The sequence below is a fragment of the Pan troglodytes genome, chromosome 3 (genome assembly GCF_028858775.2).
Source record: "Pan troglodytes isolate AG18354 chromosome 3, NHGRI_mPanTro3-v2.0_pri, whole genome shotgun sequence".
NCBI classification, from domain to species: Eukaryota; Metazoa; Chordata; class Mammalia; order Primates; family Hominidae; genus Pan; species Pan troglodytes.
The window spans coordinates 186,981,919-187,006,314 of NC_072401.2; the positions used below are offsets into that span (position 1 = coordinate 186,981,919).

Consider the following 24,396-nt stretch of genomic DNA (forward strand, 5'->3'; position numbering starts at 1 on the left):
AATGTATTTTCTATTGTTTTCTCTTAGCTTCTTATGTTAAGTATAGTAGTGGCCTGTTCTGGATTAGTGTGTGTGTGTGTGCACGTGTGCATGCACGCACACATGCATGCACACATACAATATCTCAGTTGGGAGGTAAAGGAAATTATATCTCCCAATGTAAAATTTACTGAGAATAGAAATCAGGGCTTGTTGGATCCTGAAATTAAACTGGAGGTGCCCCCATCCTTCTCTGAGAGAGTTTCTGATGTATTTGATGGCTGTTTGCTTGCTGTTAATTTCTTTAAATTTCTGTAACACAGGATGAGCCTGCTGTATAGTTTTCTTTTGCTGTGTAACACATTTCGTGCTTAAAGCAACACCCATTTATTGGTCACACCTCTGTAGGTCTGGAGTCCAGCACAGGATGCATTGGCTCCCTGCTGATTGTATCACAGGCCGAAGTCAGTATGTTTCCCAGACTAAAGTCTTGTCTGAAGACTCAGTAAAACCCACTTCCAAGCTTATTCAGATTGTTGGCAGAATTCAGTTCCTTTGGTCATAGAACTGAGATATCTGTTTTCTTGCTGGTTTCCTTCTTGGGATTTGAATCTTTCTGACTTCCTTTCGTATCACTGGCTAGCAAAAACTCTTTGCTTTTAGGTTAGGCCCACCCAGGAAATCCCCCTATTTTAGTCTACTATGCCATATAATGTATCTTAGTTACTAGAATAAAATCTATAATATTCACAGTTCCAGGGATCCTGCAAGGTACATCACGGGGAGGGAAATCTCCTTAGGGGGACACTTACAGATCTTCCTTCTGCATCCATTCACCATGCTTTTTGTAAGTATCGATTTTGATGTTTTCCCCCAAGGTTACAGAAGAGAATGGTGAGCAATTGCCATGTTACTTTGTCATGGTAAGCCTACAAGAAGTTGGAGGAGTTGAAACTAAGAACTGGACGGTCCCCAGAAGGCTCAGCGAGTTTCAGAATTTACACCGGAAACTCAGTGAGGTATGAATACTCATGAACGCAGTATTCTAGAATTACTGCACAAGAGCTCGTTTCAATTTTACACATAGGAAAGCTGATTAATCTTCTTCCTTTGCTGTTGATACTGGCACAGTGGCATTTTCATCCTGACATTTGGAAATTTACTCATGGATCAAACCATCTAGTCTAGCCTAAGTCTATCAGGACAGATAACGGTCTGATTTTCATTGTAAATTGCCAGAGAACCCTAGAGCTGGAAGAGACCTAAGGATCACCTAGGTATCTCACAACTGGCAGCTGCCGATTGTGATATCTTGATGGTAGTGAAATCAGTTGTGAGTTGCAGCAGTAGAAAGAATGAGCTGCATTGGATTCTATCACATACACAAGGGAGACAGTAAGGTGCGGTGCTTGGAGGATTCTATCACAGACACAAGAGAGGCAGTAAGGTGCGGTGCTTGGAGGATTCTATCACATATACAAGGGAGGCAGTAAGGTGCGGTGCCTGGAGGATTCTGTCACATATACAAGGGAGGCAGTAAGGTGCGGTGCTTGGAGATTCTATCACATATACAAGGGAGGCAGTAAGGTGCGGTGCTTGGAGATTCTATCACATATACAAGGGAGGCAGTAAGGTGCGGTGCTTGGAGGATTCTATCACATACAGAAGGGAGGCAGTAAGGTGCGGTGCTTGGAGGATTCTATCACATATACAAGAGAGGCAGTAAGGTGCGGTGCTTGGAGGATTCTATCACATATACACAAGGGAGGCAGTAAGGCGCGGTGCTTGGAGGATTCTATCACATATACAAGAGAGGCAGTAAGGTGCGGTGCTTGGAGGATTCTATCACATACACAAGGGAGGCAGTAAGGTGCGGTGCTTGGAGGATTCTGTCACATACACCAGGGAGGCAGTAAGGCGCGGTGCTTGGAGGATTCTATCACATATACAAGGGAGGCAGTAAGGCGCGGTGCTTGGAGGATTCTATCACATATACAAGGGAGGCAGTAAGGTGCGGTGCTTGGAGGATTCTGTCACATACACAAGGGATGCAGTAAGGCGCGGTGCTTGGAGGATTCTGTCACATACACAAGGGAGGCAGTAAGGTGCGGTGCTTGGAGGATTCTGTCACATACACAAGGGAGGCAGTAAGGCGCGGTGCTTGGAGGATTCTATCACATACACAAGGGAGGCAGTAAGGTGCGGTGCTTGGAGGATTCTGTCACATACACAAGGGAGGCAGTAAGGTGCGGTGCTTGCAGGATTCTATCACATATACAAGGGAGGCAGTAAGGTGCGGTGCTTGGAGGATTCTATCACATACACAAGGGAGGCAGTAAGGCGCGGTGCTTGGAGGATTCTGTCACATACACAAGGGAGGCAGTAAGGTGCGGTGCTTGCAGGATTCTATCACATATACAAGGGAGGCAGTAAGGCGCGGTGCTTAGAGGATTCTATCACATACACCAGGGAGGCAGTAAGGTGCGGTGCTTGGAGCCTCTAGAACCAGACTGCTCAGCTCTGACTCTCAGCTCTACTCTTCATGGCTGTGTGACCTGGAATTTATTTATCTATTTATTTTTATATATATATTTTTTGAGATGGAGTCCTGCTCTGTCGCCCAGTCTGGAGTCCAGTGACGTGATGTCAGCTCACTGCAACCTCCGCCTCCCAGGTTCAAGCGATTCTCCTGCCTCAGCCTCCCGAGTAGCTAGGATTACAGGCATTTGACACCACGCCCGGCTAATTTTTGTATTTTTAGTAGAGACAGGGTTTCACCATGTTGGCCAGGCTGGTCTCGAACTCCTGACCTCAGGTGATCCACCCACCTCGGCCTTACAAAGAGCTAGGATTATAGATGTGAGCCACCGCGCCCGGCTGACCTGGGATTTATAACTCACTTGCTTTTTGTCTCTTTTTCATCAGTGAAAACGAATACTAATAGTGCCTACCTTATGGGGTTGATATGAGAATTAAGGGAATATATGTATATAAAGCATTTATAAGGATGTGTGGCACATAGTAAAAATCATTGTGTTTTTTGGTAGTAGCAGTAGTAATGAGCATTGTTTCATAGACGTTTGGTTTCAGTTTTATTTATGTATATGTATATATGTATGTGCATTATGGATTGCAATGTAGCATGCATTTCCTACTGTGAGTTTCAGTTAAAATGTTTGAAAGCCACTAATCTAGGTTAATTCTTTTATTTGAGAGAGGAGGGAAACCGATCCCAGAGCTTAACTGACTTGTCATAGGACATGTACATAGTGGCTAAATCTAAGATTATTAATGGAATCTTACTTTTAGATTCTTCTTTCTACTTTTCCTCAGGAATTGCCATCTTCTCTAATTCTCCTTCTACTATGGGTCATTGCCTTTTTTCCCCAGCAGTGAACAGTTCTTCAATTATTTCTACTTGAATTCAGGTCCATTTTTCTCTTGCTTAGCGTGAACTGATACTGGTGAAACTATAACTGTCAAAGGGTCCAGCTGCTTGCTGCTTGCTGCTTGTAGAAAGAAGCCATCATAATAATAACAAGAGTGAGGCGTGACAAAAAGAGAGTGAGATTTTACTATCCATGCTAGCAAGGGGAGGAGTGGGCAAAATTCTTTCTAAAACTTTCCACCCTCAGCCAGGCATGTTGGCTCACGCCTGTAATCCCAGCACTTTGGAAGGCCGAAGTGGGCGGATCCCTTGAGGTCAGGAGTTCGAGACCAGCCAGGCCAACATGGTGAAACCCCCATCTCTACTAAAAATACAAAAAATTAGTTGGGTGTGGTGGTGCACGCTTGTAGTCTCAGTTTCTCAAGAGGCTGAGGCAAAAGAATCACTTGAACCTGGGAGGCGGAGGTTGCAGTGAGTCAGGATCATATCACTCCACTCCAGCCTTGGCAACAGAGCAGGATTCCATCTCAAAAAATAAAAATAAAAATTTCCAGCCTTCAACTGTGGAGGGAACCCAGGGGATTTTAAAGAGAGGGTTTGGAATGCAGAAGAGGCAGCGGGTCTAGGGGGTGTCAGGTGGCGTGACCTGCCCTGATGGCTCGTCTTGAATTATTGTTCCATCTGGTGAAGCATCCGGCGCCACTGTGGCCAGAGGTGTCTGGTCCGTATCAGGATCTGGCCCTTGAAGCTTCTAAGGAAATAGATGACCAGATAAGCAGCGTGGTGTGCGCTTAACAGGCATGTGGGTAAATCAGTGTGCATAAAGCATGGGAGCACGGGATGGGGAAAGAAAGGGGGTGGAGGTTCACAGCAGATGCCCAGGCTGTATTTCAGAATGAAAGGAAACACATACGCAGCCTGTCTCAAAGTTACATCTTGAGATTAAGGAGGAAGGAGGAAGGAAAACAAAGTTTGAAAACACGGTTTGAAGCCACGCTGCTCCTTTACAAAACCTCATGGGCACCTCTGAGACTCCTCTTCTATGAATGAAATGTGTCTCTTTTCTTTAACCTTGTCTCCAGAGTGATTTTTTAACCTGTTTTCATCACTACATACTATAATTTCTTCAACTGCTTTTTAAGGATAGTGACCCAAACTGAATGTCATGCATGCTACATTTCTCAGATGGCCTTTGGTCACCTTAGCACTGTGGAAAGCAAAAATTTGTCTCAGTACAACAATAAATTTTCCCCAGAGTTGTTGAGTAAAATTGATACTACAGAAAAATGTGTTGTTTTCTCTGTGGAAAAACTATTGTGAAACCAAAGTTTGTATCAAAACAGGAGGAAAAAGAGTTGAGGGAAAATTTTGAAATGAAATGTCTTTGGAAGGTAGAATTTACTTAGACAATCAAAACAATTAGATGGAAGCATTAAAAGAAACAAACATGAAAGTCCATGCCCGTCCTCTTTGTCATCTTTCCTCGTCTGTGGACCGATGGCTGGGCTATTCTCTTACCCCTGCCCTTTCCTACGGTGTGAGTTTTCCTGTTGTGAGAACCCTTCCTGTCGACAGCTGTGACAGGAAGTACCTTTTTGGGTACTTAGTGATTTTAGTCTTCCCTTCCAACTCTCACTGCCTGTTTCATTTCTCTAAAATTTCACAGAGCTGTTGTAAGCATGAAATAACACATGCTATGCTTCTAGCACAGTGTCTGGTAGAAGGGAGGACTTAATCCACCAAGGGTGCGCTCTTCGTACTATGAATATATTTTGTTAATATACTTACAATCTACAGTTTGCCACTGAGAGGCAGTAATAAGGCCGGGAGTGGTGACTCATGCCTGTAATTCCAGCACTTTGGGAGGCTGAGGCAGGAGGATCGCTTGTATCCAGGAGTTTGAGACTGGCCTGGACAACATAGACTACGCCTCTACAAAAAATTTAAAAATTAGCCAGGCATGGTGGTGCGTGCCTGTAGTCCCAGCTACTTGGGAGGCTGAAGTGGGAGAATCACTTGAGCCTGGGAGATCAAGGCTGCCATGAGCCATGATCACGCCACTGCACTCAGCCTGGGTGACAGACTGAGACCCTGTTTCAAAAAAAAAAGGAAAGAAATGCAGTAATAGAGCTACAACCCAAGTTTTCTTTGTTCCCATTGTTTTCTTTTCTTTTTATTTTTTTTTGACTGGGTCTTGCTCTGTCTCCCAGGCCCAAGTGCAGTGGTGCAGTATCAGCTCACTGCAGCCTCCACCTCCTGGGTTCAAACGATTCTCCTGCCTCAGCCTCCCCAGTAGCTGGGATTACAAGCATGTGCCACCACGCCAGGCTGATTTTTTGTATTTTTAGTAGAGACAGGGTTTCACCATGTTGATCAGGCTGGCCTTGAACTCCTGACCTCATGTGATCCAGCTTCCTTGGCCTCCCAAAGTGTTGGGATTACAGGCGTGAGCCACCACGCCTGGCCATTTTCTTTTGTTAACTTTAGCTTTTTACAGAGATGTTAAAAACACAACACCTTCTAGTTGAAAAACTTTCTGTGAGCCAGGTTTCCATTTGTCACATCATGTGCCACCCTGCGTGGTGTGCAGATCCCTCATACCAGCCTGGCTTTGTGACTTCCCAGCTCCCAGGGATCTGTAGGTTTGGGGATGTGCTTTAGTTTTTTCCATCAAAGTTTCCGTTCCTCCCGATTCTTCGAGCCTGATTAAAATGGGTAGGTTTTCACCTCAGAGGAACAAGTACAGGAGGAGGATATTTGTTTTGTTCTAATTGTTATTCTAAATCTTTTTTAAGATTAAAATGTAATTTCAAAATACTAACATTTCACTTTTCGCCCCACAGTGCGTCCCTTCTTTAAAAAAAGTCCAGTTGCCTTCTCTTAGCAAGCTGCCTTTCAAATCTATAGATCAAAAGTTTATGGAAAAGTCGAAGAATCAATTAAATAAGTTTTTACAGGTAAGCAAGTGAAAAATGTGGGATATGAGAGAAAAAATTAGTTATTTACGGTTAAACTGTCATCATTCTACGAGCTTGGTAGTTTGCTTTTTGTTCTCACAAGCCATGCTAGATGCTAAAAAAATATCTTGGGTGTTTTTTTTAATTAAAGGAAAATACACATATAAAAATACACGTAAGTGTATAACTGTCTCCGTTTCACAAACTGAACACACCCATGTAACCAGCACCCAGTCCAATGCACTGGTTATCACCAGCAGCCCCCAGCTTCCTCCCATCGCTGCAGCCCCTCTAAAGGTAACTGCTGTCCCGACTTCCAGCACCATAAATCAGTTACAGTTGTCTTTGAACTTTATATAAATGGAACCGTATAGTGTGAATTCCTTCGTTTCTGACTTCTTTCACTCATTATGTTCATAGGACTCATCCATCCTGTCATCTTAGTTGTAGATGATTCATTTTCGTTGCTGTGAGAGGTTTTCATTGTGTGAATACACTGCATTCCAAATTCATTCCGTTGTTGATGAGCCTTTGGCTCCTTTCCACTCTGAGGCTTTTACAAAGGGTGCTTATATAAACGTCTAGTACTTGTCTTTTGGCAAATATCTGTCGGCTGATGCCCAGAGATTAGGATTTCTCCATTTTTCTTCATGGTCACAGCAGTTTTATACACTCCCCAGCAGTGTGTAAGGGTTCTGATTGCTCCACATCCTCACCAACACTTATCTTTTGCGTTTTTATTCTTAGCCATTTTGGGTGTAGTAGTATCTCATTGTGTTTGGTGGGTTTGGTGGTTTATTTTGTTTTGTTTTGTTTTGAGATGGAGTTTCGCTCTTGTTGCCCAGGCTGGAGTGCAGTGGCGCGATCTTGGCTCACCGTAACCTCTGCCTCCCGGGTTCAAGTGATTCTCCTGCCTCAGCCTCCCGAGTAGCTGGGATTACAGGCGCCTGCCACCACGCCTGGCTAATTTTTGTATTTTTAGTAGAGACAGGGTTTCTCCGTGTTGGTCAGGTTGGTCTCAAACTCCCAACCTCAGATGATCTGCCCACTCGACCTCCCAAAGTGCTGGGACTACAGGCGTGAGCCACTGCGCCCGGCCATTTGTTGTGTCTCCTTTTCTATTGTGCTGCTGCTCATCCTTTCCATAATGTTTTATGGGTTTGTCCATGTTCTGGATCTGAGTTCCTTGTCAGATCTTACGTGCTACAAATATTGTCCCCCTTTCTATGGATTGCCTTTTGCTTAATGATTGCTTTTAATGAACAGATGTTCTCAATTTTAATTTAACCCACTTTATCATTTTTTTTATTTTATGGTTAATGCCTTTTGCACCTATTAAGAAATCTTGGCCTACTCCAAGGCCCTGAAGATATTTTCTTAATTTCCTTTAAACACTTTATTATTTTCTATCAGTCTGTTTTTAAATAATAAGGCCAAAGGTGTGCTGTCCTCAATAACAACCACTCTTTTTTCCTTTGCTGCACCATCTATATTCAGAGTATAATTGTTAATCACACTTTGGATCTTAAAGCCCTGAAGTTCTCAGAGGCATGGAACTTTGCCTCATAAAACATGTTTTGCCTCTGCAGTAGAAGCTAGACATTCTGAGACTGAAAAAAAATGTTCTGAATATTTGTATCCTTTAAAGAATTCTTTAAATTGACATTGCACTTGTACATATTTATAAGGTACAGTTTGGCATTTTGATACATGCATGTCATTTCTTTATTTTTTTTTTGAGACAGACTCTTGCTGTCTTGTCCAGGCTGGAGTGCAGTGGTGCAATCTCAGCTCACTGCAACCTCCGCCACCTGGGTTCAAGCAGTTCTCCTGCCTCAGCCCCCCAAGTAGCTGGGATTACAGACAGGCTCATGCCACCACATTTGGTTAATTTTTGTATCTTTAGTGGAGACGGGGTTTCATCATGTTGGACAGGCAGGTCTCGAACTCCTGACCTCAGGTGACCAATCTGCCTCGGCCTCCCAGAGTGCTGGGATTACAGGTGTGCGCCACTGTGCCCAGCCACATTTATCATTTCTTCGTGGTAAGAACATTAAAAAACCTTTCTTCTAGCTCCTTTTTGATATATAATACTTTACTGTTAGCCATAGTCACCCTACTGAGCAACAGAACACCAGAACTTTTTCCTCCTGTTAAATTGTAACTTTCTAGCCACTGACCAATCTCTCCCATCCTTTCCTCCCCAGTCTCTGGTAAATACCTCTCTCTACCTCTAATATATCAATTTTTCTTCAGATTATACAGATGAGTGGGATCATGCAGTATTTGTCTTTCTGTACCTAGTCTGTTTCACTCAACTTATGTCCTCCAGGTTCATTCATGTTGTTGCAATTGACAGGATTTCATTCTTCTTTATGGCTGAATAATATTCCATCATGTATATCGGGGGGTTCAATCTTTTGGCTTCCCTGGGCCACAATGGAAGAAGAAGGATTGTCTTGGGCCACACATAAAATACACTAACCCTAACGACAGCTGATGAGCTTTAAAAAAATCACAAAAAATTCTCATAATGTTTTAAGAAAGTTCACAAATTTGCATTGGGCTGCGTGTAGCCCGCGGGCTGTGGGTTGGACAAGCTTGATGTATGTATACCATGTTTTCTCTATCCAGTCGTCTGTTGGACGCCTAAGTTGATGCCATGTCTTGCCTCTTTATTATGAATAGTGCTGCTTTAAAATGGGAATGCAGATATATCTTTGACATACTGATTTTATTTCCTTTGGATGTATATCCAGTAGTGACATTGCTGGATCTTATGGTAGCTCTATTTTTAATTTTTTGAGGAGCCTCCGTACCATTTTTCATAATGACTGTACTAATTTACAAACCCACCAACAGCGTACAAGGGTTCCCTTTTCTTTCATATCCTTGCCAACACTTCTTTTCTTTTGTCTGGTGTGAGATGGTATCTCCTGGCCTTGGCTTATATTTCCCTATTCATGATGTTGATCATTTTTTCATATACCTGTTTTCCATTTTTATGTTTTCATTTGTGTCTATTCAAGTCCTTTGCCCACTTTTTAATGGGATTATTGTGTGTGTGTGTGTGTGTGTGTGTGTGTGTTTTGCTGTTGAATTGTTTGAGTTGTTTTCCTTCATTTGAATATAATTTAAGGCCAAAGATTTACATATGTAATGATTTCCCTATTAATATGCTGATTGTATTAAGTTTGGGACTTAACCATTAGTATATCCTGCTATTTTGTAAAATGTTAGAGAGTAGATGAGTGAAGGACATCAAGATGGGGGAGAACATCTCACTACTCCTGATCCATGCTCACATACAGGTTGAACTGACCATTTAATTCTGAAAAACGAATAAAGACTGTCTGCAGGATTCAGGGACAGGGAGGGCAGTAGGGGCACTGCCCATGCCCCTTAATCTCCTTCTCAATGGCCATGGCAGGGCCTGCCCACCTCCAGGCCAGTCTCTCCTGCAGGGTACGTGAATGCTGATGGTGCTCCGTGGACCCCTTGTCCCCAGCGGGGCAGTATTGGGCCCTCTCAGAGGTGATTTTTCTAGGGAGGGTCATAGTGTTCATCAGGTCATTTGCCATCTAAACAAATAGGATGTTGCCATCATGGACCAACCCCTCTGGAACTAGACCTGAACCTCCACCTCCCCCCACACTCTGTCATCAGAGGCATAGCTGGCTCCTGAGTGTTCCATCTCCCTATGTGGCTGACAGTTCTTATAGCTTTACATATTCCTAAGCCCAATGTCTTATAATACTAGATGTGTAAATATTCTGTGGTCACATTGTTAATTCTGCCGTCTTACCATAGCACTTGTACATAGACAAGCTCCATTTATGTTCTTCTTTACTCTCTCCTAAGGCCAGGTAAGTACATACAGAACTTTGGGAACTTTCCAGTTTGAGGGCTGGTAGAAACTGTTATATATGGCCAGGCGCGGTGGCTCACGCCTGTAATCCCAGCACTTTGGGAGGCTGAGGCAGGCAGATCACGAGGTCAGGAGCTCGAGATCAGCCTGGCCAATATGGTGAAACCCCATCTCTACCAAAAAATGCGAAAATTAGCCAGTCATGATGGCGTGCACCTGTAGTCCCAGCTACTTGGGAGGCTGAGGCAGGAGAATTGCTGGAACCCGGGAGGCGGAAGTTGCGGTGAGCCGAGATGGCGCCACTGCACGACATCCTGGATGACCGAGTGAGACTCCGTCTCAAAAAGAAAGAAAAGAAAAGAAATTGTTACATAATTATGTAACTGCGCACTGCCTGGAAAGTGGCAGCACTGGGAAATGAAACTATTGCCTGGCAGGTCGTGCCACCATGTGAAAACTCAAAGTTCTTTTTTTCAGCTGATGTACAAAGTCTGAATATAACCATAAAAGGGCAATTTAGAGGTATCCATGTGTAATTTGCAAAAATTTAAGTTGGTCAAACACAGATGACTGAAAGTTGTATTTCAAAAGTGGTAGCGCCTGGGATCTGTGAGCTGTAAAGTAAGAATTTTCTGTTGCACCAAGCAGTGCAAAGCAGAGTGAGTTCTGCCTTCTGCATAGTTATCTCCCATGAGCAGAGTGATTTGGGCACTACTAGTTAACCTGGAGGGGATTGTTTGCCATTAAGATCATTAAGAATTGATCTTACATAGTTTGTTTCAGGGGGAAAGGGAAGTGGTTTTTGGTTCAGAAGTCTGATGAAAGTAAATTCGTGACAGCTCCGCCTCGCTTGCCTTTACTTGTAGCTCCCAGCCACACAGATAGTTTCCCACACTGGAGCAGTTAATCCTCTTTCTTCCACAGAATCTGCTTTCAGATGAAAGACTGTGTCAGAGTGAAGCACTTTATGCCTTCTTGAGCCCTTCTCCTGACTACCTCAAGGTTATTGACGTGCAGGGGAAAAAAAATTCTTTTTCATTATCCTCATTTTTGGAAAGATTTCCTCGCGACTTCTTCTCCCACCAGGAGGTGAGCCGTCGAAAGAGTGAACCACTTTTGTAGTGTATTTCAGCAGATACTAAGCTCATGCTCCTCATGGGGGGAAGCAAATCCCTCTCTTTTCAGTCATTAGCACTGTCACATTTTGAGGCACCTGCTTGTATTTCTGTATCTTAATTCTTCCAAGTGACTTGCAGGGGAGGACAGAGTGGTTTTACCACTTCAGAGTTGGTAAGTGAAATGCAAGTAGGAAGTTCTGCAGGAGCCCTGCTACACACGGGGCGCCAGTCCCCAGGTCGGGGGAGGCCAAGTGCGGGCCGTCATTGTGGGGTGGGGGGGTGGGGGGGTTCATGCTGAAGGTTCACAGTAGAGGAGGTTGTGTTGATGGAACAGGCCAGAGGTCGTTGGCCTGGACTGGAGGGTTTGGTGCTGTGCTCTAATGGAAGATTAGGTACAGCATAGAAGTGGGGAGGGGCGAGGTTCACGCCAGGCTGAGAGTTTAGGCTGTATTCTCAGGCATGAAGAAGCATGGGATATTCTGAAGCAGGATGATCTGGCAATGGTATGTGGATAAGGGAAAGTATAGAGCCTGCAGAGCTTTCGATCTCATCTTCTGAACCCCAGACTTCTCCCCAGAGTAGGCTGTGCGCTCCTGTGCACGCCACGGAGGCGCCTTGCCTGGCCCTCTAGCAAATTGCACAGGACCACCTCTGAAATGTGGCTTCCCCTCAGTCCATTGCCAAATGCTGCTGCCTCTTCACCGGAGGTGGCTTCGAGTTTGGACAGAGGAACTGATGGTGAAAAGCAGCATGCTGTTCTTCTGCATTCTCAGCTGGGGTGGAAGTCAGCACGTCCCACAGAGCACACCCACACCTGCTCCAGTCCACACATCTACCCACGCCCCACCGCAAGCATCTCCCATCTCTTTCCTTCATGTGTCCGTCTGTACTTGGCTGCTTACCTGTCTCACCTCCCTTTTATTCCTGAACCCCTGGAGTTGATATATGACTCAGTCACTCTATGAAGTGACTCTGAAGCTGCCAGTGGCTTCCTCTCAGTCTTTACCTTTCTCAGCCTCTTTGAGGCGTTTGCTGTTGCTGGACTTCTGTGTTGCTGTTTTTAGAGAACTCCTCCAGCCTCTATGACTTCCCTGTCCCTTCCTCTGCTCGCCTGATGTAAGTAAGTATCTCCCAAAGACCTGCCTGGGCTCGCACTTCAGCTCCTACCTCTACACAGACATTGCAGTGCCCATCCTCAGCTGCCCTCCAGCACCTAATGTTTGCAGCTCTGGGACAGCACTTTCTCCTGCCCTATCATAACACCTGCCTGTGTGTCTGTCAGTCTCCCCAGAAGGCAGTGGGCCACAGAAGTCTAGATCTCCCTCACACTCATTTGCATTAGCCTGGTGCCTGGTATGTCATGAGTTTTTAACTGAAACCTGCTGATGCGCAGATCAAGAAATGGGACTAGCTGAAGGACAGAATAAAAGCTTAAGTCACAGCTTTAAAAATAACTAAATTACTTGAAAATCCATGTTTGAAAAAAAGCAGTGAATTTAAAATTATTTACTTCCTGCTGTTTTAAGGGAGTGAAGACTAAAAAATAAATAAGTTAAAAGCCTTAGTTTTGAAATTCAAAATGGTTAGAAAACTATTTTATCGTCTATTAATTCACTGATTATAATACAGCGACAGATTTTTTTTTTAAATTAGCTTATTTTAAGCCTTGAATAAGGCTCGAGTATCAAGCTTTTCTGAATCTGTCCTCTGTGTTGGAAATGGTAGTTTCTGCATGAAAACTAAAGAATTAAGGCTAAAATACGAGCAGATAGTTTGGAATTTACACTTGAAGAGGGAGAACAACTCTACCAATTTTCTTGGATAAGTTATCTGCTTCCTATGACTTTGCTGTATTCCCAGGAGGAGACAGAGGAGGACAGTGACCTGTCAGATTATGGTGATGATGTGGATGGGAGGAAAGACGCCTTGGCTGAACCATGTTTCATGTTGATTGGGGAGATTTTTGAACTTCGAGGAAGTAAGCTTCTTTGTTATTATTTAGTGGTATTTGCTAGTTAAGTGGTATATATAATCGTACATGCACATGCGTTTAATATACCTTTATTGCTGAAATGCATCAGACATGTATTTATATTCATGCATCCATTCATTCAACATAGCCTTTTAAGAGCCAACCCAGGCCGGGCACGGTGGCTCACGCCTGTAATCCCAGCACTTTGGGAGGCCAAGGCGGGTGGATCATGAAGTCAAGAGATCAAGACCATCCTGACCAACATGGTGAAACCCTGTTTCTACTAAAAATACAAAAATTAGCCGGGCATGGTGGCGCATGCCTGTAATCCCAGCTACTCGGGAAGCTGAGGTGGGAGAATTGCTTGAACCCAGGAGGTGGAGGTTGCAGTGAGCCAAGATCGCACCACTGCACTCCAGCCTGGGTAACAGCGAGACTCCGTCTCAAAAAAAAAAAAAAAAGAGCCAACCAGATACTATGCTACATATACAACCCCAAGACAGGTATCATCTCTGTCCTGACGTAGCATAGCGTCCTGATTTACTCTTCCCCGTGTTCCTCTGACTACAGAAGGTTAGAATCCTTCACGTTGCTTTTTATGTGACTTGGCGTAGCTTCCATTGCCTTATCACTGAAAGTTATACAGAAAACGGTTTTGCTTAGCACAGAAGAATCCTGTTGTTAAAGGTGAATGTTGGTGTTAGGATAATTCCATGGCCAAGGACCTGGGAATGCCTCCACCCTATTTTTCAGCTGCCTTTTTTCCTCTTGAGCAGTAGTTCTTCATGGAGGGAAGGAGGGACATATGGTGATGTCTGAAAATGTTTTTGATTGTCTTAACTTGGAGTGAGGGGTGCTACTGGCATCTAGCGGGTAGAGTCTGGGATACTGCTAAACATTCTACTGTGCTCAGGACAGCCCCGCGGCAGTTATCCTGCCCCCAATGACAGTAATGCTGGAGTTGAGAAATCCTACCCTAGTGAATCCTCAAGGAGAGATGTACGTAGAAGAAACCATTGTAAAATGGGGATCAAAGTTCCATTTCCTTAAGAGCTATACAAGTGCCTCTCCCCGAAAGCATCACCTTGGTGAAAGGTAAACTGGACTCCATGGCTTAGTGTTGAGCGTTGAATAGGACTTAATGCTACTCTCCGTCCACACGTTCACAGCTCCCAACACTCTAAATCTTGACACCAGTAGACTTTGTCATACCTAGAGCCTCAGTACCAGCTAGGGATATGGCAGGTGCCCACGGGCACACCTGACCACCTCGAAGAGGAAGCAAATGAGAAGAGCAAGGGTTAGTAAGACTCAGTAGTGGCACCAGCCAGCCAAATAGTGCAGCGTCCATGTCCTGGGCTCTGTCCGTTCACATCAGCACCTTTTCCCTTGAGGCAAAGGAGTAGGCTACCAGTTGGTCTTACATAGGAAATGGGGCTGTGGATCCCTTCTCATTTATAAATCCCTTAACATGTCACTTAAAGAATTACTAACAGATGAAAAAATTTCAAGTGCAACTTGAATTTGTCTTCTGTGTCTTAATCCTCAGTATCTACTACAATGCCTGATCCATGGTAGGGGATCAATAAAATGCCCGGATGGATGCACTGATGAGTGAATAGGCAAGAAAAATGTTAAGTGCCAGAATGAATTACCTTTGCTCATTGACCTTTTTCTCCTTCTGAGCCAAAGCTAAGAGAATATATAATGTCAATCATCAAAGACTTTGAGAGCTTCTGAGCCAAAGCTAAGAGAATATATAATGTCAGTCATCAAACACTTTGAGAGCATATGTTTTAGATACAGATCTGTAGGGAAACAAAACCATATCAGATACAGATTCTGCCATCAGTGAATTTACAGATTAAGGGTCCAAAAATGTAATTCACATTAAGCAATAGACAAAGTTAAATTCTAAAGTGCAGGCAGAGATTTACACATAAGGATATTTTAGCATAATTACAATAATGAAAAGTTGGAACTAAGATACATTTTAGAAATGGAAGATAACTTATTTAAGAAATATCTATATGATGGAATATCATCCACATATGAAAAATCCTTTCAGATAAAAAACCTAATAGCCTTTTAATATTTGAGACACTTTAAGACATATATAGTGATGTTTAACTTGATTCAATATAGACAAATAGTAATCCACCCAAAGTCTGACTCTTGTTTGGTGAAATGTGGCCCATTAAATCATGAGTCTCCCCGGTTTCCTATAGAGTTGATAAGAATGAGGACACTGTCCTAGCCTTCATCATTGTTTTTGTCTTTGCTATTGGTACAGAGCTTAAGAGACACAGTAGGCATGTCAGAGCCAGTATCAGCTGGAGCAGGGCTCCTCACCATGCCTGCAGCATGCACTTCCTCCATCTCTGCCTGCTCGGAACATATTCGGTTTTGCTAGTGGCATTTCAGAGAGAATAAATAGAACCTCATATATAATGAGATGTGATCTATTCGTCGTCAGCAGAATCCTAGTGCTGCTGCAGCTGCCTCTGTGACTTTGAGCAAACAAGCCTTTGGAGTAATGGGGCTCGTGTGTGTGTGTGTCTGTGTGTGTGTATCGGGGGGTTACTGGGGACTAGGGAAGGTGAGGGAAAAGTAATAGAGTAAGGGGCTATCAGTGATAGAAAATTTGTAGCAAAATGAGTTTTGGTTTCTGCTCTAGTTTACAAAAAGGGACCAGTAATACCCCTGCCCCCTTTTTAAAAATAACCCCTTGGTCATCAGGCACTCTTCCTAGAGTTGCACTTGTCCTCAGACCCTCTAGGTATGAGCCACCTCTTTCCTGCCCTAGAAAGACAAAGCGAAGTTATCATCACTGATAGACATGCTCATCCCAGCCTCAATGCCAACCTAAAATGAACATGCTTGGCAGCATTCCAGCAAATTCCATCAAAAAGTTTAAGACATTTTTGAGGTTTGGTTCCGACTCCAAGACTTGACTTTACATGAAGAATTCATACTACTTTAACTGGATATTTTGATCCATTAAAAAAATTAGAAATGGCTTTAGAGTATATTAATGTCTAGTGCCAAGTCTGTGTTTTCTATGATTTTTCTATTTGTGTGGTTGCCCTTGTACAGAGACTTCTGTGAATTTGCCATTGTTAGCTTTTCTTAGTGGGTACAAGAGCCCTGAACTCTTGGCTCCATTATGACCGAGTCTGAATTTCTTATTTCCTCGTATGTCAGTAGCCAAACACTTCAATAGATGGAGGTGAATATAGAAAGGAAAATTTCGGTTTAGGTTCCAATTTGTGGACCTAAAATATCCTCATAGCATTTCTTTGCCTTCTGTTGGTTTATGTTCAGTTTCTATACCTATAAAAATGTGTCTCTATGTTAACAATAAAAGTTTAGATCTGTAGAACCCTTCACAGTCTTTCTCACACACGGGGAAAGACCTTCAGAGCAAAGAAAGGCACATGTTAATACCATCCTTTCCAGATGAGGAAATTGGGGCTCAGAGAAGGTGACTTGTGCCCTGCTGCTATGGGGGTGGCACTGGAGACGGCCAAATTCATTTCTCATTCAGGGTCCTGCCTCTTCACCATTCACTTATCCTCTCCCAAATGCGTAGTATATATAAAGTACACAGTGATCTGCAAACCGCTTCAGACAGGAACAGTTAGACCTATCCGTTCATTAATATTTCAAAATATTTGACTACAGATGTTTCTCATTCAGCAGTGTGTTCAAAAAGTGGGTTCAGCAAGCCAGACAGAAATCTAAAATAGGAATTACACTGTGTGGTGGTGGAAAACAGACACGTTGTCAATAGCCCAGGGACAGATGAAGCTCTCTTTCCGCTTGCGAGCTCAGCTGTTGGGAGGCATCGAAACACTGTAAAAACTCTGGCTTCATCTCATCAGTTGCTTAGTAGAAAATGAAAGCCTAGTCAGAAGAGTTTTCCTGACCTAAACCCAAATTCTGCAGATGTCATAGCCATGACTTGATGGCAGGACTGAAATCATCTTAAGTGGTAAGATTTATGCTTTGTACAGCTATGAAAATGTCCCAAATTGTGATACCCTGTGATAAAAAGTTTTCCTCTGGTTTCTGTTTTAGTGTTTAAATGGGTGAGAAGAACATTAATTGCCCTCGTTCAGGTCACTTTCGGAAGAACCATCAACAAGTGAGTTGTATGAAATTAATATTTGGATCCGTGCCCTACTCTTTTGCCTTGACAGTCAAATTACCTTATGATCTAGCAGCCAGTCATTTAACTGAAAGTCTTTAATTTTCTCTCACTTTTCGTTTCTGATATGATTCTAAGATTGGATAGGAGAGTCGATTTCTAAAAGAATTTCTCCCACAGAACGCATGTGGCAAGTTAGATAAGAAAAGCTTGAGCTACTTCCACACTCTGACTGGCGAGGGTCAGGAGGTTGTGCTCTGTAGAGCTCCCCTTTAATCATGACGACGAGTTTGAGTATCTTGGGTAGAATGTTTTTATGTCAAATAATGAGAATCAGTTTAAGGTTCAGACTCTAAGCCAGAAGGAAAGTAGGATGAGCATCACATGGCAGGCGTTTACTTAGAGGAAAATACAGACCATGTATTAAGGTTTTTACAGATGTGTAGCACTGAAGTGCTAACTCTTCTTGTTAGTTAATATCTGCGTGTCCACTGGGGTGTGTGTGTGGCCCTGTCATCTAGCACTGTTAAAAGCCATATGTCTATTCTAAACTATATTATATTATCCATATACATAAAGGCATTATATATGTATCCCAGTCTTTCACTGAGTGTTCTAATGTTGCTCATAAAAAGTGATCCATATTTTGATCATTCATTTATGAAAGCCCTGGGTTTGTTACTCAGAACTCAATTAATATAGTCAATTATTATTAGTTTCTAAGAAATTATTGGAATTTTTCATAACTGCAAAGTCATGTAGCCAATAGAAGTTGAATAGATTTAGATCGGTTTAGGCCTGAAAGGGTGTCTTAGCGATTCGCCTCACTTCTCATTTTGTTGGTGAAGAAGTGGAACCAAAGAGATCAACTGCTTGTCTGAAGTCACCAGACCCATTAGCTGACCTAACCTGGCCCTCTGGTCTGGTGCCTGCTTCATCTCTGTGCCTGGAATTTGGAAATACTTTTATCAAGATCTTTTATATGGTAACTCTATACCCAGAATTCTTCACAAGATAAACATTATGATTTCCTGCAGAATAGGAGTATGAGTCAACGTCTAGAAATTTTTTTAAAAATCACTTTTTTATATAACACAATAAGTTTTAAGATGAAATTATCAGATTTTCCCAAGTGAAAGATTTAGTGGTCAGACATTTGTACAAGATTAGTATAATAGTTTTACCATATAAAGCTTATAAATTTTAATAGGAAACACTGTAAAGAACATTTGCTATTTTTTTATTGATTTGCCAATGAATATATTTTCCTTGTGGTCAGAAACAAGTTTACTTCTACTTAAGATTTTTAAAAAAGAGTTTTAGTTGGCTGGGCACAGTGGCTCATGCCTATAATCCCAGCATTTTGGAAGGCTGAGACGGGCATATTGCTTCAGCCCAGAAGTTCACAATCAGCCTGGGCAACATGATGAGACCCTGTCTCTACAGAAAATAAAAAAATTAGGTGTGGTAGTACACACATGCCTGTGATTCCAACTCCTTAGGAGGCTCAGGCGGGAGGACTGCTTGAGTCCAGGAGGTCAAGGCTGCCGTGAGCCACTGCATTCCAGCCTGGATGAAACAGCAAGACCCTTTCTCAAAAAAAAAAAGTTTTAGTTGCCCATCAGAGGCTTGTTTAGTTGACCTAAGTATCATAGGCTTTTGTTTAACTCAGAAAAAATGGCCTGTTTAATTTTTTGTTTTAGTCTAAGGCAAACAAATCTCTTTTGTATTGACAAGCCTTAGATAAAGAAATTCCGAAAAAAAGGCCAGGCGCGGTGGCTCACGTCTGTAATCCCAGCACTTTGGGAGGCTGGAGCAGGTGGATCACTTGATGTCAGGAGTTCGAGATCAGCCTGGCCAACATGACAAAACCCCATCTCTACTAAAAATACAAAAATTAGCCAGGCATGGTGGGTGCATGCACCTGCAATTAAAAGAAATTCCCAAAATGGCCTTCTTTTTCTCAGGACTCAGGACCTGCTAATCTATTTTCCTTTTCAGTTTCAGCAAATCATGCATACTTTCCTTGCTTCTATTTATGATATTGGCTGTTAATTATAAAATGAGCGGCTGCAGGTTTTGAGTGGTGCATACCTCGGGCAGTAATTTTCACAGGGATGGAGAAGAGGCACATGTAGAGGATTTCCAGGCTGTCCATTTCAGTGGGCTTTTTATCAAGTAGCGATCATGGCGCACATGGTTCTTTGCTATTTTTGCCTTCATCAGAGGATGACTCATCACAGAATTCAGCAGCAGCACAGTGCGTGTCTCTTGCCTTGTAGTAGCTACAATTTCACATGCTAGAATTGCTTCAAAAGCATCGGACAGGTTTCAGCTGATAGAAAGTCAGATCTAAATCGGTAGAAAATAACTTAGATGATGACCTTTATTAAGAGTCGCTTCCTAATCTCAAGTTGTAAACTGAAATTTTAGGAAGCTAGGCAGGCAGGTCAGCAGATTCTCTCTTAAACCACAAGTTCTGTTAAATCAATAAACTTATTTTATATGGTCTAGATTTGAATTGCACAGTTCCAAGAAAGAGAAGAGTCTAGGAGATATGCAGTTATAGATGGACATAACAGTGTAGTTTGACTCATAGCAGGGTTTACATGTACATTCAACAGTGACCGACTACTATGTGCAAAGTACTGGACTTGAAACATCTACTGCAGATGTTATTTCTGAAACCTTATGTTGTCCATTTAAAATTCTGGTTGGAAGTCAGATTCTTAAAAGGCTTTTTAATATATTATTATTCATGAATTGAATTTGAAATTTGAGGTCTTTCTGGCACAAATAGTCTAAGATGATTCTTTTCCCCTTTTCAATGGAGAGGCTTTTCTCCTCCCAACCTCACAGCTACTCTTGGGCTCTTCGAACTGTGTGTAGCAGTCTCTTGATAGCAGAGGACCTGTAACTGGTTAGAATGTGACCAATGACTGGCCGGGTGCGGTGGCTCACGCCTGTAATCCCAGCACTTTGGGAGGCAGAGGTGGGCCGATCCTGACACAGTGAAACCCCAGCTCTACTAAAAATACAAAAAATTAGCTGGGCATGGTGGCACATGCCTGTAGTCCCAGCTACTCGGGAGGCTGAGGCAGGAGAATCGCTTGAACCCAGGAGGCAGAGGTTGCAGTGAGCCGAGATTGTGCCACTGCACTCCAGCCTGGGCAACAGAGCGAGACTCCATCTCAAAAAAAAAAAATAATATATATATATATATAGAATCTGTCTAATGACTAACGAAATGGGGTTGTGTAGAAGACCTGGGTAACCAAATAAAATGCGTAACTGTGCAAGTCAAATGGCTGCCACCCAGTCTTCATTCTTGGGGAATTTTGAAATTGGCCACATAGCAGTGTATCTTTGAAAGGGACTATCTTTTTCCTTGCCTCATGGGCATATGAAGTGCTTTATCTGGATCCGAGTATCCTGCCCAGCATTCTCTGCCATAGCAACACTAAAAGACAGCTATGGAAAGCCTGCTCCTCCTGCGGGACTTCAGGACCTCAGGGAGGTTTTCCAGACCACTTCCAACAGTCTTTAAATGGATTTATGTTTTCACCTTATACCACTTCATGGAAATGCTGCAGTCTGCAGACAGATCATTCTCTCAGTTCTTGTCTTTATAGATTGAACACAGCCAACATTTGGAGAAGTTAGTGCCAATGACAAAATTATCTCCAGGAATAACTGCTCATGCAGTATTACCAAAATAAAAAAATAGGCCAGGCACGGTAGCTCACGCCTCTAATCCCAGCACCTTGGGAGGCTGAGGCGGGTGGATCACCTGAGTTCAGGAGTTCGAGACCAGCCTGGCCAACATGGCGAAACCCCGTCTCTACTAAAAATACAAAAATCAGCCTGGCATGGTGGCGCGTGCCTGTAGTCCCAGCTGCTCGGGAAGCTGAGGCAGGAGAATCACTTGAACCTGGGAGGCAGAGGTTCCAGTGAGCCGAGATCACACCACTGCACTCCAGCCTGTGTGACAAAGCAAGACTCCATCTCAAAAAATAATAATAATTAAAAATATATATAACTTTCAGAGCCAGAGTTTAAAAAATCCAATTCCTAGTTTATTCATCAAACACTTAGATCAGGCTGTATCTTAACCTTCGTATTGATAAGTGCCTTTTGAGAATAGAGTACACAATTTTTAAAAACCTCATCCAAGAAATCTTTTTCTCTTAAAAGACAAATCCGGGACACAGTCAGCTGGATTTTCAGTGAGCAAATGTTGGTTTACTACATCAATATTTTCCGGGATGCTTTTTGGCCAAATGGGAAGTTGGCGCCACCGACCACAATCAGAAGCAAAGAGCAAAGTCAGGAAACAAAACAGAGAGCACAGCAAAAGCTGCTTGAAAACATTCCAGGTGAGGCCTGGGCTATGAGCCTGAAAAGCATAGAGATCTGAGGGAATGTGAGCCCCACTGAGGTGATTTTCATTTATGTCTTGCAGGAAACATTCCTTACAATGAAAAAAAAAAAAGGATCATACTCTTTTAAGCCATTTTTTGTCACTTGCTAAGAAGTTACACTGAGAAAGTTAAGAACTTGAAAAATGCTTTAGAACAGATAATAAACTTTGTGTTTTGGAAATCCTGCTAAAGTATCATGTTTTGAGAGCTTAATTTTTAGCAAAATATTAACATTTTAATTATTAAAATTAGTAGTTGAAAAATATTAAAATTGTAATTTGTATAAGTGCCTTATGTTGAAACATTCTTTCCTGAAGCATTTGAGAGAACTGACCATTCATGTTTCTCATGCCTCCATGTGTTTATTGACTGAAGGTGTATAATGTTATATTCCTTTCACTGCAAAGCTATGCGTTGAGCACTTTATCAATAGCAGCATAGAATCTACACTTAATTTTTCAGATATGCTTCAGAGCCTTGTTGGACAGCAAAATGCCCGCCATGGTATAATAAAAATATTCAATGCACTGCAAGAAACAAGAGCCAACAAGCATCTGTTATATGTGAGTAAATTAAAGCCCAGGGGGTTTTCTGCTTTATTTTTGTCTGTTTCTTCATTTGGTTAGAAAAAACATGTACCCCAGTGGCTGCAGCCTCTCATTCTCACATACTAGTCATCTCCCTTGACATTTTTTTTTTTTTTTTTTTTGAGACAGAGTTTCGCTCTTGTCCCCCAGGCTGGAGTGCAATGGCACGATCTTGGCTCACTGCAACCTCTGCCTCCTGGGTTCAAGTGATTCTCCTGCCTCAGCCTCCCGAGTAGCTGGGATTACAGGCATGCACTACCATGCCCGGCTAATTTTTGTATTTTTAGTAGAGACGGGGTTTCGCCATGTTGGCTGGGATGGTCTCTAACTCCTGACCTCAGGTGATCTGTCTGCCTCAGCCTCCCAAAGTGTTGGGATTACAGGCGGGAGCCACCTCGCCCATCCTCCCTTGACTTTTGATATCACATTGCCGCATAACTGGTTGGTTTTCTTATTTCAGCAAAGCCAACTGTTTCCCAGTCATCTCTGATTATAGTTACCAATATTAAATACTGTTTGAGAGTTACTTGTTTACTGAGATAATTTCAGACCTAAAATTAGACTTTTCTCTTAGATGCAGATATTTATTTTGAATAAACCCTTGGAGAAAAACATTTTTCCACTTTTTTCCTTCTTTGTTGGTTCAGGCGCTGATGGAACTGCTGCTAATTGAACTGTGTCCTGAGCTGAGAGTTCATTTAGATCAACTTAAAGCTGGCCAAGTTTGAGACTACACAAATAAACCACCAGAAAAATGTCTGTGTAATAATAGACATGAAACATTTTCCTCTTTTCCACAGAGGGCTTAACTGAGAACCATATTGATTTTTATTTTAGTTACCTCCCTCTAGTTTTATGTGAAATTAGTAGAATCAGGGAGGACGGGACTTATGCTGTGGTAGGCAACAGAAAAAAACTTCTATTGATTTTAATTTAATATGAATACTTTAAAGATCAACATACCGATTGAAATACAAATGTTAATATTTGAGAACCTAGGAAGTATTTTAAATATTTATGAAAATATTTTGTTTTAAAATGAACTATGAATATTGTACAGTTAATTTCCTCACTGAGGACTGTGAACATTCTTATATTATTTCATGTATATTGAAGAACATTGTTATGCAATGCTTTGTGCAAAGTTATTGTGAAGATTTTATTGTCTTTATTTTTACCAAAGATTTTCCATAGTTTGAGCATTCGAAGCAATAAAATATAAAAATGAATCACAGCGCTCTATGATATTTAAGATACTTATATCTCAAAGAGGTTGAAACTCTACAGGCAGTTCAAATATTTATCAAATGCCTTTTAAGAGAAAACACTATGCACTTAACTACTTCTGCAGGGAAGTAAAAGTTTGCTGCCTTCTCCAGAAACAAAATAAATCTGTAAAATATATGATTTTTAGTGAGCAGAAAGAGCCAAATTAGTGCTTGAAGTGAGGCGTTAGGGAGGAGAGATGGGAGCTGACCCTTGGAGTATGGGCAGGGCCGAGATGGGGGAGCGGAAAGAGGAGGGCAGCTACTTCAGGGGCTCGGTTGTATTATCAAGCCGTTTAGACCACAGGGACATTAGGGGAGATCCAGAGTACAGACTTTGTGTTATTGATAGTGGGGCCATGCACAAGTACTTAATTTTCCTGGGTTTCACCATCTATTATGCAGTAATAAAATACCTTCCCCTGTCTAATCCCCAAGAATATTGAAAACAAAACAATTAAACAAGTAACAGGTAAAAATTCCATTTGAATCCCTGAAAGATACTCCCCTCATGCCCCAGGATGTAACCTATGCCAGTTTATATACGTATGATATACATATCATACCTGCCAACTTCTTGATAAGAAACAAGTTCTGAAAGATAAATGATTAAAAATTAGTAAACCAAATGTTATCCTTAAGATTTTTTTAGTTATAGCTTTTTTATCCTTTTTTCAAACCATGATGATAT

At 42.2% G+C, this 24,396-nt stretch overlaps 1 protein-coding gene across 15 annotated transcripts in view; it reads left to right on the plus strand.

Annotated features, from left to right (window-relative positions):
- Positions 1–24,396, plus strand: part of SNX25 (sorting nexin 25) — a 190,402-nt gene that overhangs the window by 160,806 nt on the left and 5,200 nt on the right. For 5 of the 15 annotated variants that reach the window (XM_054683529.2, XM_063809249.1, XM_063809248.1 and 2 more), the window contains 8 exons: positions 858–998; positions 6,211–6,324; positions 11,117–11,281; positions 13,171–13,288; positions 17,363–17,429; positions 21,627–21,808; positions 22,316–22,416; positions 23,088–23,669. In XM_054683529.2, the coding sequence (XP_054539504.1) occupies positions 858–998; positions 6,211–6,324; positions 11,117–11,281; positions 13,171–13,288; positions 17,363–17,429; positions 21,627–21,808; positions 22,316–22,416; positions 23,088–23,168 (969 nt within the window). In that variant the 3' untranslated portion in view covers positions 23,169–23,669. Of the gene's footprint in view, positions 1–857; positions 999–6,210; positions 6,325–11,116; positions 11,282–13,170; positions 13,289–16,981; positions 17,277–17,362; positions 17,430–21,626; positions 21,809–22,315; positions 22,417–23,087; positions 23,670–24,396 lie in introns of those variants that run through there. The other 10 variants (XM_054683531.2, XM_063809250.1, XM_016952576.3 and 7 more) reach the window with 6 other exon arrangements.